At 24.0% G+C, this 22270-nt stretch overlaps 1 protein-coding gene across 1 annotated transcript in view; it reads right to left on the reverse strand.

The window, feature by feature from the left end:
- Nucleotides 1–11872: 11872 nt before the first annotated feature.
- LOC132924678 (lysosome-associated membrane glycoprotein 5) overlaps nt 11873–22270 on the reverse strand; it is a 32958-nt gene continuing 22560 nt past the window's right edge. Inside the window, exons 7-8 of the mRNA XM_060989109.1 lie at nt 20680–20877; nt 11873–15936 (exon numbers count right to left, since the gene is read on the reverse strand). Of these exons, the coding sequence (XP_060845092.1) occupies nt 15776–15936; nt 20680–20877 (359 nt within the window). The 3' untranslated portion in view covers nt 11873–15775. The remainder of the gene's footprint in view (nt 15937–20679; nt 20878–22270) is intronic.

Raw genomic sequence — 22270 nt, forward strand, 5'->3', positions numbered from 1 at the left:
GAGTGACACAGAAATTTGCAAAGATATTGCTACGTGCTCTGACGACTTAGATAATAATAGTAATACATTATAATGAAACCATCTACACTCTATAGTAATAACAATAGACAACATTAATAATACTGATTTGACGTTTACACTTGTCTGTATAAGGCGACTAGCGGGGCAAAACACCCGAATTCATATCGCGACTAGTGCCAACAAAATACTAAGAAAACTGAGAATATCAAGAAGAATAGGTTTAAGGGACCAGGCCTACCGAAATACACCAGCTATAAATTATAAATTATATTATAAATCCTTCGCTAGAAGAACGAATCACATTGGTTCATAACAAACTACGCCTATATATGGACATGTACGGAAAGGGCTACATCCTGCCACGTATCTAACTAGCTCATCGCACGTTCGCAGAATCCTAAACCATGTAAACAGCACGTGAACAACAAATGAGTCACATCCTTTGACTAGAAGGGACAGAGGAAGAATAGGAAGGGGGAAACTGATTATATAAGGGGGCCCTGAGGACGACCCCGGCAGACGTGATTTACCAGTGCCAGCACAAGCACCTTCGCGTCACTCGACACTACGAATCAGCCATCTCGACTTAGTCTAATTTACTAATTATTTATACTTAAACTAATTTATACATTGATTCTTTGTCAATAAATTCGAATTTTAAAGTATTTACATCACTCTTATTATTTAACCACGGCTACACCACCACTGCATACTCCGTTGCTGATTGGCTCACTACAATATATATAATAATATAATACTATATTGAAGGAGGCATAATAGAGATTATAGCCGATAACAAGTACAGCATGTTTTACCTACGTATAAATTCGTAGTCACGTATACTATGATAATACTTATAGAATAATCAAAATAATATAAGTAATTGCTATTAATTGGTTTGGAGATAAAGTATATGACTATTTTACTCAGAATATACCACTGTTGTAGATCACATGTTTATGAAATGTACCCAAACGTTCTCTGATTTACCAGGTAAAAACGAAAATATCTTTTATTTTATGTGCCCAAATGTTGTGTCTATTTGTACCCAAACGTGTTGGCTTATGGGTCAATGTGACTAAACGTTCAGTCCTCATATTTTTTATGTATAAACTGAAATTTTGGTTTTTTTAATTCAATAAAATCTTTTTAATTTTACTGGTGGAAAATGTATAAAAAAAAAATTGCAAATAATTGTATGAATTATGTTTAAAACAGTTTACTGAAAAATATTAAATAAATTCTATTACAGTTTTTTACCCGGTATTTATATATATATATATATATATTGTGTATGATTATTATATATATAATATGATGTAGTACATATTATTATATTGTATTAATTATACTATATTTTTATTCTTGCTGTTGATTAATGGAATTGAGTTTTTTCTGAAATACTCTGAACGTAGATAATCACCAAATATATCTGATAGATATATAGTTAAGGTATTAAGATTGATTGATAAGGTTGGTAAGGTTAGAAAGGTTGAAAAAGGTTTGGTTGTACAATTGAATTATAGGTAAATAGTAAACACTTAAAACTTTTAATTGCATTCTATAAAAACATTGCGTTTTTATATAAAATAGGTATATATTAATTTTAAAAGAATATTTGTGTAGGTTTACTTACTTATATTGAGTTTGATTTTAATATTAGAAATTATATCTGCATCTGTTTGAAAAATAGTATGAAAATATTGATATAATTAAGATTATAATAATTAAAACAATTTGATAATATTTAGAATAATTGATAGAATATGATTTTAGTCTTGTGTTAAGACCGAAATTAATGTCATTATTTATTGGGAGTAGGGTGTTCGAGAAACATTTAGTCCATACTCATGAGTTGTATCGATGTAAATAGGATGGACTTAGGTTACTAATTACACTAGTACAGGTAGCCACTCCGTGGGAGTAGATTTAATTAATCCAGTTATAATTCTCATATAGAGTTGAGTATCTATTTTATTTGTGTAGGTACTTTGAAGCCATACTGGTGAGCAATAATCAGCTACCGATCGTGTAAGTGTTAATGTTGATATTTTGAGGGTATAAGTATCCACTCCGCATTCTGAATTTGTTAGTTTTTGAATGATATTGTTCCTTCGCAGCAGTATTTATCAGGTGTTTTGTATATGAAGGTTATATCCAAGACTACTTCGAGATATTTGGGATTTCGACTGTTTTTAATCTCATGTCTGTCAAAATATACGTTGATTTTGTCTTAGTAATAGTTTATCTGACAAATTTACAACCCGGTTTGATTTCATCTCCACTTATTAATTTATGTCATTAATGTATTGCAAAATATATAAATATTTTATAGTACCTATGTAGATTGTAGGTATGTATAATATTTATTCTGATTTGTGAGATAAATTTTTTTTTAAGAATAATTTGAATATGTATGATTAGTTAAATCTTTTTAGTGTAATGTAATTCACTGTATCTATATCTCACACGCAATAATATTTTATTTACATATCATCAACTAATCTTAGGTCGTCCGGTATGGCTATAAAAATCATCATTTCACTTGATTCCATTTAGTTGATTGTAAAAAGTCGTATAAAATCGAAATTGCAGCATTCATAAGTAAATAAGCTGATATAATTGTTTTAAGACTTGTTTGCCACGTATATATTAATATTAATTTTTATTGACATTTGAAGAAGTTAAAATTTGAACAAAATTATATCAAAAAAATATAGCGTAAAATAAACTTGTTTATTTTTACCAATATACTGTCTCTGTTTAGAATCTCTTTTTATATACATTATTATAGTATTATACAATGCTAAATATTGAATTTAAATTCAATATATCCATAACAATCACTCACTTGACACCTAATATAGTACAGCAGACTGCAGAGCGATACCTACTTGTCTATTTTTTATTTTTGTTCACGAGTTTAAATATTCAAATCATAGTTCTATTCCATACTAAAATTTTTGAATTGACCATTTAAAATTCAATATAATTTAATTTATCTGACATAAATATAGTATTAAGTACATTTAAACGTTCATAATAAATTAAGTCTAAATTTGATTTAAGTAGTATAGTTATAATTTACGATTTAGGTTCGATTTAGATTTAGACTAGGTACTTTTAATTAGAACTTAATTTTCTTAGTGTTTTTTATAGTAGTAAATATCTAAAGGGCTATATGTAAGGCGCATTCGCCGTTAACTGCTTATTTAATATTTTTCTTATCTTCTCATTAATAGGTTATTTAAATTAATTTTTGAAATATGTTACATAAATAGTTATCATAGTCTATTTTATAACAAACGTATCATGCATAAGCATAGTATTAATAGTATTATCCCCTTATTGAACAGAATATTAGTGGTGATCTTGTGCGTCACGTGGAGATCGTCGAATATGAATATTAATTCCTCTTCTCAGTATCCAAATTATATTTTAATATAATTTTATATTACCAACTACCTTAAACACAGTATAATGTTTCAATGTAAACGATTAGCCACAGCATTTATTATATTAGTTTACTAAAAAGGTTTGTTTTTTGTTTGTATTTGTTTATTTATATTTGAACGTATGTATATAATCATGGTCATCATAAGACGGGTTGAAGTAAAATAGGTTTATATAGCATAATAAAATTATTAGTGTGAAATGCCCTTAAATTATGATAATTATAAATAAAATAATGTAATGTAAAAATAAAACTTGATGCAACTTACATTTAATGGACTTCTTTTCATCTGTATAAGTTTCAATCTCTTCTATAAAAATAAATATCATAAAATAGTGATTAAACTTATAAATCTTATTATTAAACTTAAATAATTAAAACATTATCTTTTTGAGTTATTTAATCACTTATCTTTTCCCAATTTACTTTTAACAGCGTTTATACTAAAAAACTTAACCAACCAATTATCCTATAGTAATCACACGATTACCTATTTAAATTTAATCTAATTTTTAATAAACATTTTGCTCTGTTATAGTTTAACTTTTTACTTTTAATAAATACTAAGTTAATCAAATCGTACTGAGTAGAGAACAATTGAATATTTTAAATTTAATAGAGCTAAAGTTGTATTTTTTATGATTTTAAATAATTTTTAAATTTTAAATATTTGAATATGCATATAATTGCAATAGATCAAGAGATATAACTATAATTTTTTTTTTTAATTTAAACGGAAATAAACTGGTGGGAAAAACTATAACTCCGTTATTTTCACGGGCCAGTTGCCCTCAAAAGAACCTTTTTTTTATACCGAATCCCCCAAACTACCTAGAGCAAAATGCACCAGTTGCCCTCAACTAAATGTACCAGTTGCCCTCATATGTTAATATATACACGATTACAATATATAGCCCATAAAATAGGGGAGGTAAATATACAAACAATAAATAAAATTATTTATAAACATAATGTAAAATAGTATAAAATGATAGAATCAAATTTTGATAATTGCAATTATATATATGATGTTGTATTTTGTAATAAATAATAAATATAATATAGTTTACAAATAATATGGATAAAATGAAAATTGTATTAATAATCTTAGCCTACTACTTGGTGCAAAGCGAGGCTTTTACCAAAACGCGTATAAATTTATACGCGTCTAAGTGGATAGGTAGTCGATTTATCGTGTGGGTAACGATATAATAACGACAATTATTATTAGGCTTTATCAAAATACGCTGGTTATTACTATTTTTTTGTTAACAAATTATCACATTGATTGTCACATAATTAAAATATTTATTATTTCATTGACTTTTTCATTTTATTTTGTTAGTAATTATTACAAAATACAATATTAGGTAGAGGTATATATAATTCCAAGCATATGAATTTTTTCTTTCATTTTATACTATTTTACATTAATTTTATAAATAATTTGATTTATTGTTTGTATATTTACCTCCCCTATTTTACGGGCAATCGTGTATATATTAACATGTGAGGGCAACTGATACATTCAGTTGGGGACAACTGGTATATTTTTAAAATTCCGATAACAGCCGTTGAGGGCAACTGGTCAACACCCATTTTCACATCTTCATATCATTGAACAATTTCTGATTCTTAACTATATTTATCAAATATTTTGGAGTTTATCAATAACACATTATTTACCACAATATATGTAAATTTAGTATTTATTTTTTTTTAATGAAAAAAAAATAAAAAATAATATCAAGTACCTATACATTAATTTAGTGCTAGTCGCATAATTAAATTACGTCTTACGTTACAGGACGGATTGCATATTTATTTTATAAAAATAAAAACAAAATATAGATCATGATAGAATGTATCAAGTAGTTTGAAAAAATTGTTTATACAACTGTATCGCCTAAACTGTTAAGTTCATAGTAATTTATTAGTAGTTAATAATTGATACCAATGCTAAACATTTTGCTTACCATAAACTGTTTCATCAAGTAAGAAATTGTTTTTATTTTCTGTAAATAATAATAATAATACTTAACCTTAATTTAAATGTACATACAATACATTGGTATTCTGAATAACTATAGTTACATTGCATTATTATACATTCATAATATTGAAAATTATTAATTTGTGAAAAATGTTTGAATCATTTTTCTACGAATTATTATTCATATTATAATTTCGAAATAGATACTGATTGAACGGTTAAAATATTTTATGTTTTTAGTGTTTTTTTTTTTTTACTAAAATGTATTAAAGTTTTCTAAAAAAATGTAAATGCAAACTACAATATCTATTAATTATTAATCGATTGAAATTGTTAACATGTGCTCTGGCAAGCATTTGATCACTAAATGTCTATAATTTATTCGGTTAAGTTTATTAATATTCTGTTGGTAGTTGCTGTTGGCCCATATAGAACCATATGTGTATTGGCGGGGTTTGTATTTCGTATTCGTGTTTATATTTTAAGATTTTAGTAATTTTAGTTTGGCTATTATAGAAAATTGTTATTTAAATTATTTTACACCATTCAAAATTAATTTAAAAATTACTTACTTATAGTAGTATTTAAACTTGCTAAAAAAATATAATATTACAATAATTATTATAAACATATTTTGAATAAAACTAGACTAGGATAATTTTAAAAATAATGACAATTAAAGTTTATAACTATTTTGTATGACAACTGATTTATTCAACTTAAAAGACGTACGTTTTTCATAATATGAATTATGAAAAAAATAAGATTTTCTAAAAAATATATCATTATACTTACATAGATAACATTTTTGCAATACACTTTCTGTAAATAAACTTAATCTTAAATTTAAATTATGAGTGGATTTAAAATAATTTTTAAAGCATTTTTTAAGTATTCTGAATTCTTTTAAAAAATATTTTTAACAAAATTTAAATACCATAAAGTCTATTAAAGTTCTTATTATTAGTATTTAAGTTCTATTAATTATTTTTCACAACAATTTGACAAAAATGTTTAAAATTAAAAAAAATGGCACATCCTATTTTATAAAGGTTCTGTATTGGAATTTAAATACAATTATTAAAATATTTGTATTCTAATACTTTAAAAAATCGGCCAGATGTTACATGACGATTTATCAATGCGCAAGCTTTGTGCAAAGCGTGTTCTGAAAATGCTGACAGTGAAGCAAAAAAAGTTGCGATTGTCGATTTGCGAGGACTTTCTTGAACGAACTCAGAGTGAAGAGCGTGACTGGATGAATTCAATAATCACGCTGATGAAAGTTAGGTCTATCAATGTGACTCTGAGACTCGCTGACAAAAAATACAGTGGGTTGAAGGGTGGGGGAGAGTACTGTGAGAATATGGATACATCAATAATTGTAAGTAAAAAGTAAATGTTTAAAAATTAAAAATTCTCGTTATTTAATTGCCACACCTCATAAAAGCAAAAAAAAAAAATGTTTTGAAAATTATTTTCTATTTTTTTTCCTAGAAAATTCTAATATATCGATTATTATTCTATTTTAATAAATTAATGAAATTAATGTAAATATTTTTATTTTATTGAAATATATTCTAACGAGTACTATACCTGTTATTAATTCTTCGCAAAGACCTATATTAGTTACTCCTCCTAAAAAAATATTGATTAATTTAAGTTAGTCATTGTGCCAAACCATAAATGATATAACTCATAATCAATAATAAAAAGAATAGTTTAAAGATGTATTTGTATCGATTTATATTAACAATATCTTTGCTTATTATATAGTATATACGTATTTAGTACTTACCAATTGGGCATTGCATTAAAGCTCCGTGAATACATATAAAACTTAGCCATAGAAGTCCTAAAGTGATATACATGACGTCTTTAGACTCAGATCAATTTTATCTTTTTATAAAATGAAATTCTGTAGGATTAAAACTTATTCAACAAAATTTTGATTGTTATTAAAAGTTAATATCAACTGATGAATGATAACACTGTTGAGCATAATATTATGTTAGGTTGGAAAATGTTTCAATGTTCAAATAAATACTTTTTTTTAAAAGAAGTGTTTTATGTAAACATAATATTATTAGTATATTTGTATAATACCAATGTATACGTCATTTATACTTATAAAGTATAGTTATAGTTTATTTATTAACAATTCATAATATTAATATTAAAAAATATTGGGTATTTTGCTCTTTTACGTTTGATTGTATATTTTTGATTTTTTCAAATTACCTCCCGCCTCTTAAATCGGTGTCATTTACAAATAATGTTAGAAAATTGTTTATTTTTATCCCTTGCTGTAAAATCTCTTAAATTTTAAAAATAGTTATAAAAATATTTAGTTTTTTTTTTAAATATTATATCTCTAACACAAGTTACATAGCTTACAGGTTATAGTAGCAGGTTAATCAAATATAGAACCATGATAATATCAAATATGTATTTAATTTGCTTGATTTTCTGACAAAGAAAAAAAAATACAAATTATTTAGTTTAATTATTATAACGAACTACGTACTTGTAAACTTAATTAGTCTTGAAAAAATTATATAATTAGAATGTTGGTGTCAACTATTGATGAGGGGTTCTAATTTTTAGTTGAGCCTTTCCTACATAACAAATTATCAGTCCCCCACCAAAATGAATTTTGTATTTTGCTTAAACAAAATTCTCTATACTACACTGGGTTTACCTATACAATTTTTAAAACGCTCTTCTAACACGTCATATATTGATAGAATATTTTGTAAGCTGCTACAGCTTGATTTGTTTATTTTTCTAACTCTACTTGTGCAAATTAAGAATATATTTCTAATAATTTAATAACCCAATTTGTACACGCATGTATTTTAAACTTTTCAAAATAACATCATACCTAAAAAAATATATGACCTGATACAAAATCAACATAGTGTAGCCACCTATTCTATATTAAAAATAAACATGACTAATTTAAAAAAATAACCTATATTTTTTTATTTCATTATTATTTATTTCACTGCAAATATTTTATGAATATGACAGTATCAAAATACATTAGTAACATTGTAAACGAATTGATGGCTTGAATTATCAAGTACCTACACAAATGTGAATTGTATAGTTTTTATCACACTCAATCTTTTATCAAACATATCTATTATCAAAAATAAAAATTTAGTCCAAAATATTCATAGTATTATTATTTATATAATATTATTTAATAATTTTTTTTTTGTGATTTCCTATGCTAGGCATTATAGTGTATCGTATGGCTACTACGATATATCTAAATCAAGTTTGAATTTGCGTGTGTCTAAAAAAAAATATGACAATATACAAAATCAACATGGAGTTTATATAGGTATATAATCGTACACCTATTTTTTTTTTTTTTTTTGAAAATATAAAATGCTAGTTATACAAATAAATATAAAACAAACTAAAATGCATATTATGTCGCAATGTTGATCAATATCTAATAATATCTATGATTATTGTCAGCATCGGATCTAGGGGGGATGATCTGGGGCCCATGCTCTGGGCGCTAATCATAGAGGGGCGCAAATTACAAAATTTTAACTTATAATTTTTATTACATTTTAATTTTTTTTTTAATACAAATTGAATCTTTTTGAATTGAAATTGAATTACACAAGTATTTCAAATTAAATAGTTTTAGTTCAATATAGTCACACTGATAATGATTAAGAAAAGACATTAATCAAGAAATTATCTGGTTGTGAGTTCCGGAAAAAAACTCTCGAAAAAAAAGAAGAAAATGAGCGCACTTTTCATAATTAGCTGGGTAATACTAATACACAATGTAGCAGAGGTTGAAAATTATTTATAACTATTATTCTATATTATAATTGTTAGATCTGTATAGTATTGTAATAATTAATGACGTGATTTAATATTATTATTATTTATTAGTTTATAACTATCGATATTATAATACGTACTATTTTAGAATTTAAAACCTAACTGCGAATTTGAAACAGGTATAACTTCTAAAATAATAGTTTTCGGAAAATTTTGTGAATTAATTTTAATAATATATTACTATATTTTATTGAAATAATTCAGTACGATAAATATCTAATATTTTATAGAAAATGAAGAGCATAGGACAGATGTTGAAGAGGATGAGAATATTGAGAAATGTAGTTCTGGGGTAATTGTCGAGGAGATTAATTCTGATCATAATAAAGATAAAAATCTAAATGTGTCCGAATTTATGTCATTGAAATTAAGTGAAAATGAAACTTTGGATTTCAAAGATTGTGATACATGTCCTGAAAGAATAATAGATTCTCAAAGAACTCGTATTGTTAGAATGAGAATGAACTATATTAAAAAGTTGGATCTTACTAGATCTAAAAGAGAAGGGCAATCTATTAATGATTCTTGGTTTTTCAAAAATATTTTTAATGGAAATCAATGTCATCAAACTTGGCTTAGCTACTTCAAATTAAAAAATGCATTATTTTGTGTACCATACAAATTGTTTTTAAAAAAAATTACAAAAATATGTCAAAATTAACATTAGATGGGTTTATTAATTGAAAAAAAGTGTGAGAAAGAATACCAGAACATGAAAATTCTAATATTCATAAAAAGTATTTTTGTTCATGGAAAATGCTTGAAATGTCAATTTTTGAAGGTAAAGGAATTGATACAATTACAAAGTGAAATAAAATTAGAACAAAATCATTGGAGATTAATTAAATCGCCTATAATAATCCGTATTTTGACACACTTTAGGTCACATGTATTTTTATTGTTGACTTTTATGGGCACTAATATTATGTTGTACCCCGGGTTACATAATTTATAGATCTGGTAATGATTATTGTAGTGATGTCATTGTACATCGGTTACGGTTACAGAAATGTTTAAATTCGTTTGTGTAATATCCAAAAGATGATTACCATCTACAAAGTTTATAAAATGAAAACTTAAATTTCAAGTTACACGTACAACCAAATTTTATTTAATTAACACAAACAACATCTACGATTACAATCACGTATTTTTCTGCAAATTACATCTGCAATTCGTTCCTGGTAGTTTACTAGTTTACATCCACTCCCATGACTTTAGATACGTGTCTCTTGCACCCTCTACTTTTTTTAAATAATTTAATACCAATGATATTTTGATTTTTGTCTCTCCCGCTACTATATCTTGATAAATTGGTTACTTATTGGATGATCAATAACAGTCACAGATACATAATGGAAATCTGGTAGAGTATATTGATTTATATTAACAACAAAATACCAATCACAGTGTTAATTAATAATTTAAATAAGAAAACATAGAACACCTATTACCTATATAATATGTAATTATTATGAATATTAAAATTAATTATTATTCAATTATCATATTTTAATTTTAAATTAACTGAAAAAAACGGATAAGTGAGTTTGTATGTTTAGTTGAAATGAAAGTTACTAATAAGCTTATCTTATAACAGTTATGACAATTAAAGAATATTCAATATTGAAAAATAATAACTATTTTAAAATGTATTTAGTAATTAAAAATATGAATTATTAATTCTAATATGACTATAAGGAATGGACTTTACGTTACTCACAAAAAGTCAAAAATACATAGTATGCACAATTTTCGTTCGTTGAATTTTAAGTTTGTTTGATCTAAAATAGATTTTTCCTTAAACAATTAAACGATAAAGTATTATTTTATTGTATTAAATATATATTTATATATTTACTATATATTGTAGTGATTTGAATGACGCTTTATAGTAGTGGATATTATTATCTCTAATCTTTATACACAATTAAAGTCTAAAAAAAAATTAGACTTATTTTAGTCTACCGAATATTTCTAAGGTAGTTTTAATAACTTATAGTACTACTACACTGTTATTCTACACAATAAGACTGGTATTTACCTATAATTTAATAAGAATAATAATTAATATATTAATAAATGCTATGTAATAATAATCATCGTATTACCTATATTGAATGTAAAGTTTTTTTGCAAAAGTATTCTCAAAATACCATATTACTCATAAAAAAAAAAACAAATTGCTATTGATCATTTAAAGTGTCAAATATACTTACACACAGAGACTAACATACAGATTAATTTTTTGTATGCAATTATTTATTATTAAATTAACATCTAACACATCTATTGCAATGGCCTGTGATGATGATTTTAATAATTATCAAAAACTATATTACACATCTGAGCAACTTCTTCGATTTTTCTTTTATAAGTAGTATTACAATATTTTTATTTTTGGCACATTGTACTTTAATTCTCATCCACTTGACATCCAGTGATCGTGACACCTTGGATATAACGTTTCAATTAGCTTATAATACTAGTAGAGCTTTTACACATTTATATAGATATTTTTAATTTCAAACTTCTATAGCTTAAATATTTATTTATCATAAAATTTTAAAAGTTTACAATGTTAAAAACACATTTTAAAATGTGCAATTTATTATTGCAATTATAATTTGTGTAAACAATAATAATAGTATTAATTGTAAAAATAATAATTTAGAATTATAATAATAATAAAAATAATAATTTATAATAAATATATAATAAGTAACTAATACTACTGCGAATAATAACAATAATAATAATAATAATAATAATAATAATCATAGTGTTAGCATTAATAATAATTATTATTATAATTATAGTAATTCATAGAACTATACTATGGCTCAGCTAAATTAATAGACTACACACAAACAGTATAACTATTAAACTACTATGATAACAATGTTTATAAACTAATAATATAATAAATATTATATTATATGGTATTCATCGTCGTAAAAATGAGAGAGAAAGACACTCGAATATAATAAATCACATTATACAAAAAAAAAAAAAAACCGTAAAATATTAAAATGCTTAAAATTTGTGTTGGAAGACGAGGACGTCGATATGCATTTTATTAACAATATAATACCTTTATTATATTGATTTTTATCTTTAGTAAATATTTATGAAAACGGTGATCACACCGCAACACTTAAATGTATTCTCTAAACAATCAAAAATAGTGTTAATTATAATTATTAATGTGTTTATGGAACAGTCTAATATAAGAATAATTTCACAGTAAAGATAATGATAATACATATTTTAACCATAAGCGTTGAGTTTTCACATACGAAGTCTACTCGATTTTATTAATTCAATTATAATATTTTTGCAAAAATTTAATAATTTAGATGTATTTTATCAACTATGGTATTCAATATAAAAAAAAATCTATTCAATTATAATTTAAGCGACAAAAGAATTAAAAAATTAAATCATGTTTAGGTAAATAGATAAATAATTTAATAATTTGTTAATCTTCAATATATTTAATACTTGGTTATATATCATAGGTATTCTATATCAACATAATCATCAAGCAGGTATTTAATATATTTATCACATATTATTGACGAATATGATATGATATTATTTTTTTTTTTAATAGTGATGTTTTTTAAATATATTACTTATTAAGTAAGAGCTATCTTATAAAATTGTAATATTAAGACTAGTATAGAGAAATTTAAAATTTTTGACCATTAAGATGTAACCTTAAAAGATATGTAAAAACATCAAAAATTTGTTAACACTTGTTTAGCGAATATTTGCATTTATTTTTTTAGTTATTTTATTTTGATAAAAATTTATCATTAATACAATTTTTTCTATAATCATAAATAATTTATCCATATAAACTAGTTTACTCGGAAACCATTAAATATGAATCATCAATTTTCTGTTGATAAAAATCGAGGCTTAACACCGGTATTTAAGCAAAAACAATATCCAAACCGAAATCGAAAAAAAATCAATAATGGTATTCGAAAACGAAATAAAAATTGTAAAAATTCAATACTGATGTATGAAACTAAAATTGAATTAGAAAAAATTAATATCGATATTCAAAAATTAAAACCATTAATCAAAAAAAAAAAAAAATGGTTTTTGTTTCAAATCCGATAAAAATGTATATGCCATGTTAAGTGAAATATTTTTATACGGTTAAGTAAATATACAATATAGTTTATAATATTAAAGTAAGTCGCTTTTATTTAAAATATTATGGTTTTAAAAATATTATAATTATTGGTTTTATTATTGAAAATTAATTTGTTAATGAGATGTATGGTCGTTTTAATGCATTATTGAATTTATTTGTCTATTAACCGTTAGAAAAAAAAAGATGTTTAATACAACTAAAATAAAGATATTCAAGTAATATTGATGAAGATAAACTGATGTGTATGAATTTATATCAATTAATAATGAAGAGAATGGAACAATGATATGCAATAAATTTAACATGTGTGTATAAAAACGGATAAGAGATTTCTAATTTTGTCCAAATATTAGTTATTACGAACACAGTAACATAGTCCTTAAATTGAACTAATAATATACTAATGATGGTCCTTATAACAAACGCAAATCTTGTGTTTTTTGTTTTTTTATTTTTTTTTTTTTAAGAATTAAGTGTTAGCATAATTTTGTATTTCATTATAGCCCATTTTATTCCTCAAAAGATGGTTAAGGATTTTCTCAATTCACTATTGTCTACGAAATGTATTTAATTAGAATATGTTGATAATGGGCGTTATACTTAAGACTGTACACACTTACAATACTAAATAATAACATCAATGATAATAATATCAAATATTTAACTAAAATTTTGCATTTCCAAATTAATTTTCGATAAAATGACAGTATTTAAAGATAATTTGAAATTTGAAAATGGCGATTTAATGTTCAACGTGTACTGTGTACTGGGTAGTGATCATGTTTGTAAATCAGTTTATATTTTTTATACTTAATGGTAAAATATAATAATAGACAATCTATGACTTAGCCGAAATAAAAAATATAATAAAGCAGAAAAGGTGATAAATCTTATATGAAATTAGACTTACTACCTTTGTAAATCCAAAACATAAAACTTAATTACCGATAAGAATATCAAATATAAAGAGTTTCATTAATATTGCTTACAACAATACAATCTGATATCCTAAAACAAAATAAATATAAAAATGCATTATATACTAAATTAATTTTAGAATATTCATATAATAATATTGCTAATTCATTGTTAATAATAATGTTGTAATGACCAGTCAATTACGGGTTAAGTAACATAGATGTTACACGAGTAATTTGTTTTACTACAAAACTATATTAGTTTTAAAAGATTTCACGAAAATCAATCCAATTACCCAATGCGTTACTACAAATCGTCGAAACAAAAGCATATTATGTAGGTAATTGACATCTGAATAACAATAGTTTTTCTTGTAACGTATACACAAAGAGGTTAAAAGTTTAAAACCATTTTAAATACACTGAATAAAAACAAAACTAATCGATATTTTAATAATATTTAAAAAAAAAATGCCTAGTCATTTACACTATTAGTAATAATTATTTATATAGCACATGTGGTTTAACGTAGGTATACATTACAAGTGTAAGCAAACATATTATTGAAAATAATATGTATATTTTGCTATTACAATATCATATTATATAAATAAAAAAATACGTACCTATAATAACAATTTTAATTAAGCTTTTTAAGTTGAATAATATCAAATTAACTATATAATGGGATTAAGTTGACAAATAAATATTCAATAATAATAATAATGAGATTTTTAATGTGTCTAAAAATGAAATAGTTAAAGTGTATAGCTAATTTATTTAATACCGATTAATATAATGATAATAGAATGATAAAAATTAATTTTTTTTTAAATAAATAAGAAAGAATACTTCAGTAATAAATTACTTAGGTATATTATAAATGAGTTTTAGAATTTAATTTTTTAACGTTATAAAATAAATAAAAATATTTAAAAAAAAAAATCTACGCCAAGTAAATGGTTACGAGGGCTAAGAAAATGAAAAAAATATGATAGAAATGTATGTTAAATTAGTCAAGTTTGTAATACCAATGCTTAGGTACTTAAAATAATTATCAAATAGGTACCTGAAATTTACACTTTAAATAAAGTTGTACGTTGAATGTTCTTTTAAACGCCGACAGTACAAAAAACTCTAAAAAGAAAACAAAATTTACACAAAATGTGTCATTGCAGTATCGAGTAATAGCCTAATCATATTATTATTATAATATAAACTATATGATAAAATAAAAACGTCGTCTATGCGATTATTGCTGTTTGATCAAAACAATTGAAAAACGGTATAATCAAAACAAAATCCCAGTTGTTCAGCTCGTCTAGAGATCCCATGATTCAAATCATTTATTCCATCGTGTCGTACTGGACTTTCTTGATTTTGAAGTGTCTAAATACCGCATACCCACCAACCGTGAGTATGGCGACGGCCGCTAGAGTGATTCCGAATATGAACGGTACGGTTTCGTTCCTCATGGCGCCAGCACCGATCGACGAACACTGGTAAGCTGTAACATCACGAAATACACGAAATAAGTGTCACATCGTCGAAATAGATTTCTGTTCAATAGGCATAATTCATTTTGTGGGCACATTGAATATATTGTTTACGGAACACCATTTAATGATATTGCTACTACCGAGTAGGTACTAATTTTGCACACGTTTTTAAACGGCTCACTTGAAACCAGGAAACGGTTTATGCGCAAAATATTCTATAGATTTAACTACTCATTTGCGCATATAATATGCTCTGCTACACATTTTTTATTTGTGTATAAATACATACACGCATATGACGAGAAAAATGATTACATTGCGATAAACCGTTTCTTTTAAATTTATTTACGTATTACTTATAAAGAAAACGTTTTATCGTTGTATACTTGTATTGTATAGTTGCATAAAATTTATGCAAATTTGGAAAATTCTATCATACAAGCAATTATATTTAATACAACAATATTATAGATAACTGCAAATTAAAAATGATTTTAAAAATATAGTTAAAACAGAGATCATCTAAATTCTAAAAAAATATTAAGCTATTTTTTGTAAATGTTTTCAAGAATAGGTGGTTCTTTTAACTTCAACGCCGTTGATAGAGAGTTCGAGCCATTATTTCTTCCACCGGTAGTGTGTTAGTATCTAGTGTGTGTCAAACTTTTTTAATATCTTCAATAAGATTTATAATATTTGATACTATAAAAGATTATTATACCATGCATTTGTGTCAATGTGCCAAAATAGTTAGAGTTTAAATTTTTATTAATAAATTTGTTCTTCTTCTCGGATGGAAGTTTTACGTTTATCCAAGTTTTACAAATCCCGCGTCACAATAAAATAAGTATAAATCTCTTTCAAATTACAAGTTCATTTTTATCCACGCACCTTTTAACCACATAAAAAAAAAAACACAAAAACCATATATCCCGGCTTAAATGGATATCGTTCTGCAGTTGGCTACCATTGCTATATTTGGGCGATATACCAGATTGGACTTGTGTTTCCGAAATGTAACAATCCGTAATTATTATTTATTCCATAAAAGAAGTTATGAAGAATATACTTAATAAGTATATTCTTATAAGGATTACTTATGACTGTTTTACTAAAAACTTCATACATTCAATATTCATACCGACTAAAAATATTCTAGATTGAATTTTTAGTTTGAAAATCACTAATGGAATTGTACTGTTTATTTACAATTTTAATATGCAGTGAATAATATCTGCTTTTAAATATTTCAATGCATTAATTATAAATAAGTGGGTTCGAGTATTAGTCACGACTTATTTTGCAAGTTCTGTTGTTAATACCTGTGGTGTCGAGTAAAATTAAAAACTATAGTGCTTTTAATGTACGTTCTTTTATATTGTTTTTAATACTTACAATACATAAAGCTTGGAAATTTTAAAAATAAAGATCTCTAGCGGTTATATTAATACTAAAAGCAAAATATTATAATTAAATGTAAAAGTAACCTTTCATAAACAACCTACGCAGTACGCATAGGATTTATTTCATAATATAAATTAAAAAATATTTTCTTAACGATTTAATGATTCGATTATTAATATAATAAAATTAAAAAAACAATAGCTAATTTATAATATAATTAATAGCAATAATTATTCATTATTTTTAATACTTTAACTCAAATCCTTGAATTTAAAAATAAAAATTATCGGTGTTTATATCAAACTTTTAAATTGCCTGTGATCATTAAAACACCTTGAGCTTTATGTAATAAAGATATTAAAAAAAAATATTGATTGGCTGTTTTTTCTATGATCATATAATATTACAATATTATGTACCTATGTATATTATATTTTAAAAAGTTTTAATATGCATTATCCTCGATTTGTTTAGTCATTGTAAAAAATATTGTACAGAGAAACTGTTGATCGAATTATTAAGTGCTACATATATATTTTTTTTCTAATCTAACTTCCCTATCTAAAACTGTGTATATGTATAAGTAAAACATTTACGATATTTGTGATTTTAAAAACAATTTAGAATCAAACCTTAATGATCCAACAAATCGAAAATGAAAAATAATACCATTAAAGTAGGGCTTGCAGTGAACTCAATTTTGGATAATGGGTTACACAGAATGATACTATTGTAATACATTATACTTTATAACAGCGTTTCTTAACCTGGAGGTCGCAAACTTATTATTTAGGGTCAATAACCTATGATTTAAATCGATACAATGAATTAAAATTCTCAAATAATAAAATAAAGTAATAAAAAAATAAAATCATTACGTTATATAGATTTTACTTGACGAATCTTCTGACATTAATAATTAAGATACGTATACTATAAGAATTTTGTTGTTGCTTAAATGTATTAAAACATAATATATGCAGGAATCGCTAATTGAAATTTGAAAAAGGGTTGCCACAATAAAAAGGTTGAGAATCACTGCTTTGATTACAAATAATATAATTGGATGCATGGTTATTTGGAAACTTAACCTATAGTTTTACTATTTTAAACTTAAAAATAAATATTTTTAATTTTATTGTTAAGAATAAATTGTCTTTTTAACTTGCTTATACGAATTATATCTATCTGTTTGAATATGTAACATTTTATTTTGAGAATTTTTTATTCAGACTTTTTGTGAAGGTTAATAATTATAATTATAAATCACGATTGGTTACATTACTGAAATATAATTATCAGAAGACATAAAAAAAAAAAATTGAATGCATGTCTATAAAAATAGTATTTCGTTTGTATAAGTAATATTATAGATAATCGACTTTGAATGTATTTAAAAATAAAAATATTAAATTAATGATTTTATAAAGACCAGTATACTTTTATATTACGCTTCGTAAATCCTTTTTTATGTCAACATAATATTAATTAATCACATTATTTAATATTCATACAAATTAAGTTATATAAAATACTCTTTTTACAATTTTCCACGTAACTAATAGTATTAATATGGGTTATAAACCAGCATAGTATGTTTCATTTTGTATGTATTCTCACTAAGTTACAAAATGGAATATGGATGATAAATAGTGTACGAGAAAATCAAAATTAGTGGCCGTCATGCGTACAATGTATTCATGCATTATAATGTGTATTAAATTATATTATATGCGTAAAGTCTCATCTGATGTTTAGTTAACTGTATGATATTAAGGATGTGGTTTAGCGCATTTTTACTGTTAAAACGTAGCTTATTCTAAATAGGTCATATATGTATCTAAACATATATATTCTACCTTATGTTAACAAGTCGATAAGTAATATAAATTAATAGACACGGAATGGAATCGGGAGATTTTAAAGAAGAATTTAATATAGTTCAATGCCACACGGAATTTAAAAATAAGTATCAGCTCAATGCAAAATAATTTTTAAAAAATAATCAAGTTAGTCAAGTATATTATTATAAATTATCTGCTATTAAATTTTATGATATACTCTAATTTAAATATGGTCAAAATATGAAACACACTAACTGACGAATTAACTAGGAAACTTTCTAAAATTAACTAAAATTAACTGGTGGCATTCATATTTTAAAATAAACATACTATTACTAGATAATATCTGAAGGATAAATTTAAAAAAATATATAATAATAACCCAGCCTATTCTATAGTTATTTCACATGGTTAGTTAAATACAATTACACTATAATAATAATGTATTGGTTATTTTTTATTTAAGTCTTTTTAAATTTATATTATATTATACGATATATATATAATAATAAATAGACAGTATTATTATATATAATTTTCAACATTTTAATTTAATTTATGTCCTGATTTTTAATATTTTTTCTAGTTTCGAGATAAACTGTGATTTAGGTACACTGAAAGCGTTCGCCGGTCGTACGAGCACACATGTTTGATACATTGATACCACTATCGTATTAAATAATTCGTAGTTTATTTCGAAATTAGAAAAAATATTAAAAATCAGGAGATAAATGAAAATAAAATTTTGAAACGTCAATATTTTCAGAAAAACGAACTCTGCAAAATGGCTATCTTCAATTTTTTTGAAAATAATTGAATTAAAAAATATATTTTTTTTTAACTTTTTTACCAAAACATTAAAATAAATTAAAACATGAAATATTTATAGTTCTTGTCCCTGTGAAACTTATTAAAAAAATCAAAATTATGATATCTCCATTATTTCAGGGAATATCGTAATGGGTAAATCCTCACGGGACATCATGTGTATATATTTTATTTATTGTGATAATTGATGTGTAGCAAAAATAAGCATAATTCTTTAATTATGATTTCAAAAAATAAATTCTAGAAATTGATCATATGAATTTAAGCAAAAGATGAAATTAATTAATGCAAAAATATTTTAAAATGCATAACTTTGAAGATAGTATCATACAAGATATTTAAAATGAGTAAAATAAATTATTATCATTTTAGGATTACTCAAATACTTAGGTATATAATTTAAAATATAAACGGATGGATTAAGATAATAGTTAAATTAAAATAATTATAAAATAACGAATAAAGTTATTTGATATAATTAAAATTGTATTTGTTAGTATCATCACACGAGTTTAAGTTAAACAATAATTTAGAGAATTCTATTATTATAAATTATATTATGAAGTATCGTGGAAAACTTTTTAACAAAACAATTATTCTGCTTAAAAAATCAGTTGATCGTATTTAAACTCATTATAAATTCCAATTAACATCGCTTTTTAAATGTAGTCTTACCTGGTCCAAATTCATTATTTTTGAATATAAACGGCTGAACAGTAAATGCTCTGAGCAATACGTATCCTTTCATCGTAGGTACGTTTTGATCACTCAATACCACGCTAATTTCTTTTTGACATGAATATGACTGTCCAACTGGCGTCATGAACAGCAGTGTACCATAACTGGATACAGTTGACAAGCGTACAATTTTATCTGAAAATTAAAAATAAATAATTATATCTTAAAATATAACTAAATCCATATAAAATACGCACACAATCATATTATAAAAGATTATTTTATGTAATATTTTTGTATGTTTATTTATTTATCTGTATAAATTCTGTACCTACACCGACTGCATCACATAAAATATTCTTCTACAAAATTAAATGAGATGATGAATAAGAGCTCGATTAAGTCTATTTCTGAATGAATTTGTTATATTTTTTAAACAAATTTTAATTTTAAAAAGAATGTGTTTGATGATTTAAGTTTTTATAATATTATTCCTATAAAAAATAAATTTAAATAATATAATGTAAAACAAATAGAAAACTTTATACACAATTCTAGGATTTATGAATCATCGAAAATCTGCCTGTTAAATATAAAATAGATATTCTGTATGTGAATGTATTTACCTAATTTACTTTTTTTCTGGTTAAAATGACATGTTATAGCAGATATTATATGGTTTTTAATACATTTGCAGTTATTATTATACGGAGCTAAAAAACACCAGAAAAAATATCGTTACATAAAAGAATAAAAGTTTGATATTTCATGAATTTTAATAATATCTTATGCATCTTTTAACTATTGTTAATATAACATTTTAATTAAGTATAATTTTAAATAGCATTGTAAGTTAGTCATACTTGGATTTTATATATATTACTAAATAGAAATATTTTCATGTATAATATGTTTAAATAGCAGTTAATTTATTTAAACATATTTTGAAATGTTTTATTTAACAACAAATGTTATATACTGTTTAAGAAAAAAGAGTTGTAAGTAAGTTTATGATATTTAATAATATACTGTTACTTTAAATCTGATGTAATTTAATAACAATTACTCTGTAATTACAATATTGAAAAAATGTATGTTTAAATCATGTGATAAATAAAAACAAAACGAGTTATTTATACTTTTATTTTATGACTTATAAGATAATAAGATACAACACATATTTAAAATTAAATATTGATTTTTTTTTAATTTTAATAAACAAAAGAGAATTTAAATATAAATTGTTTATAAATAATGAATTTAATTTAAAAGTGCATTTAAATTTTATATTTATTTACGATCTATTGAATAATAATATATTCAGAAAATAATAGTTATAAATAATACTATTGAAACAAAGTAGATATTTTCTACTTCGTACATTTTTTTTTTAAATCTTTGATCAAGCTGATTTTTCATGGAATAAACTTAGTCAGAGAGGGAGAAAACTAATATAAAAAAAAAGGTTTGTCCTTTGTTGAATGGATACTAAACATTGTCGTTAAGTGCTAAGAGCAAAGAAACTGTTGCGTATATTTTTCAGGCTAGGGAACAATGCAAAACTAAGAAATAAAGAATTACCGTGAAA

This window comes from Rhopalosiphum padi, chromosome 3, assembly GCF_020882245.1.
Source record: "Rhopalosiphum padi isolate XX-2018 chromosome 3, ASM2088224v1, whole genome shotgun sequence".
Lineage (NCBI taxonomy): Eukaryota > Metazoa > Arthropoda > Insecta > Hemiptera > Aphididae > Rhopalosiphum > Rhopalosiphum padi.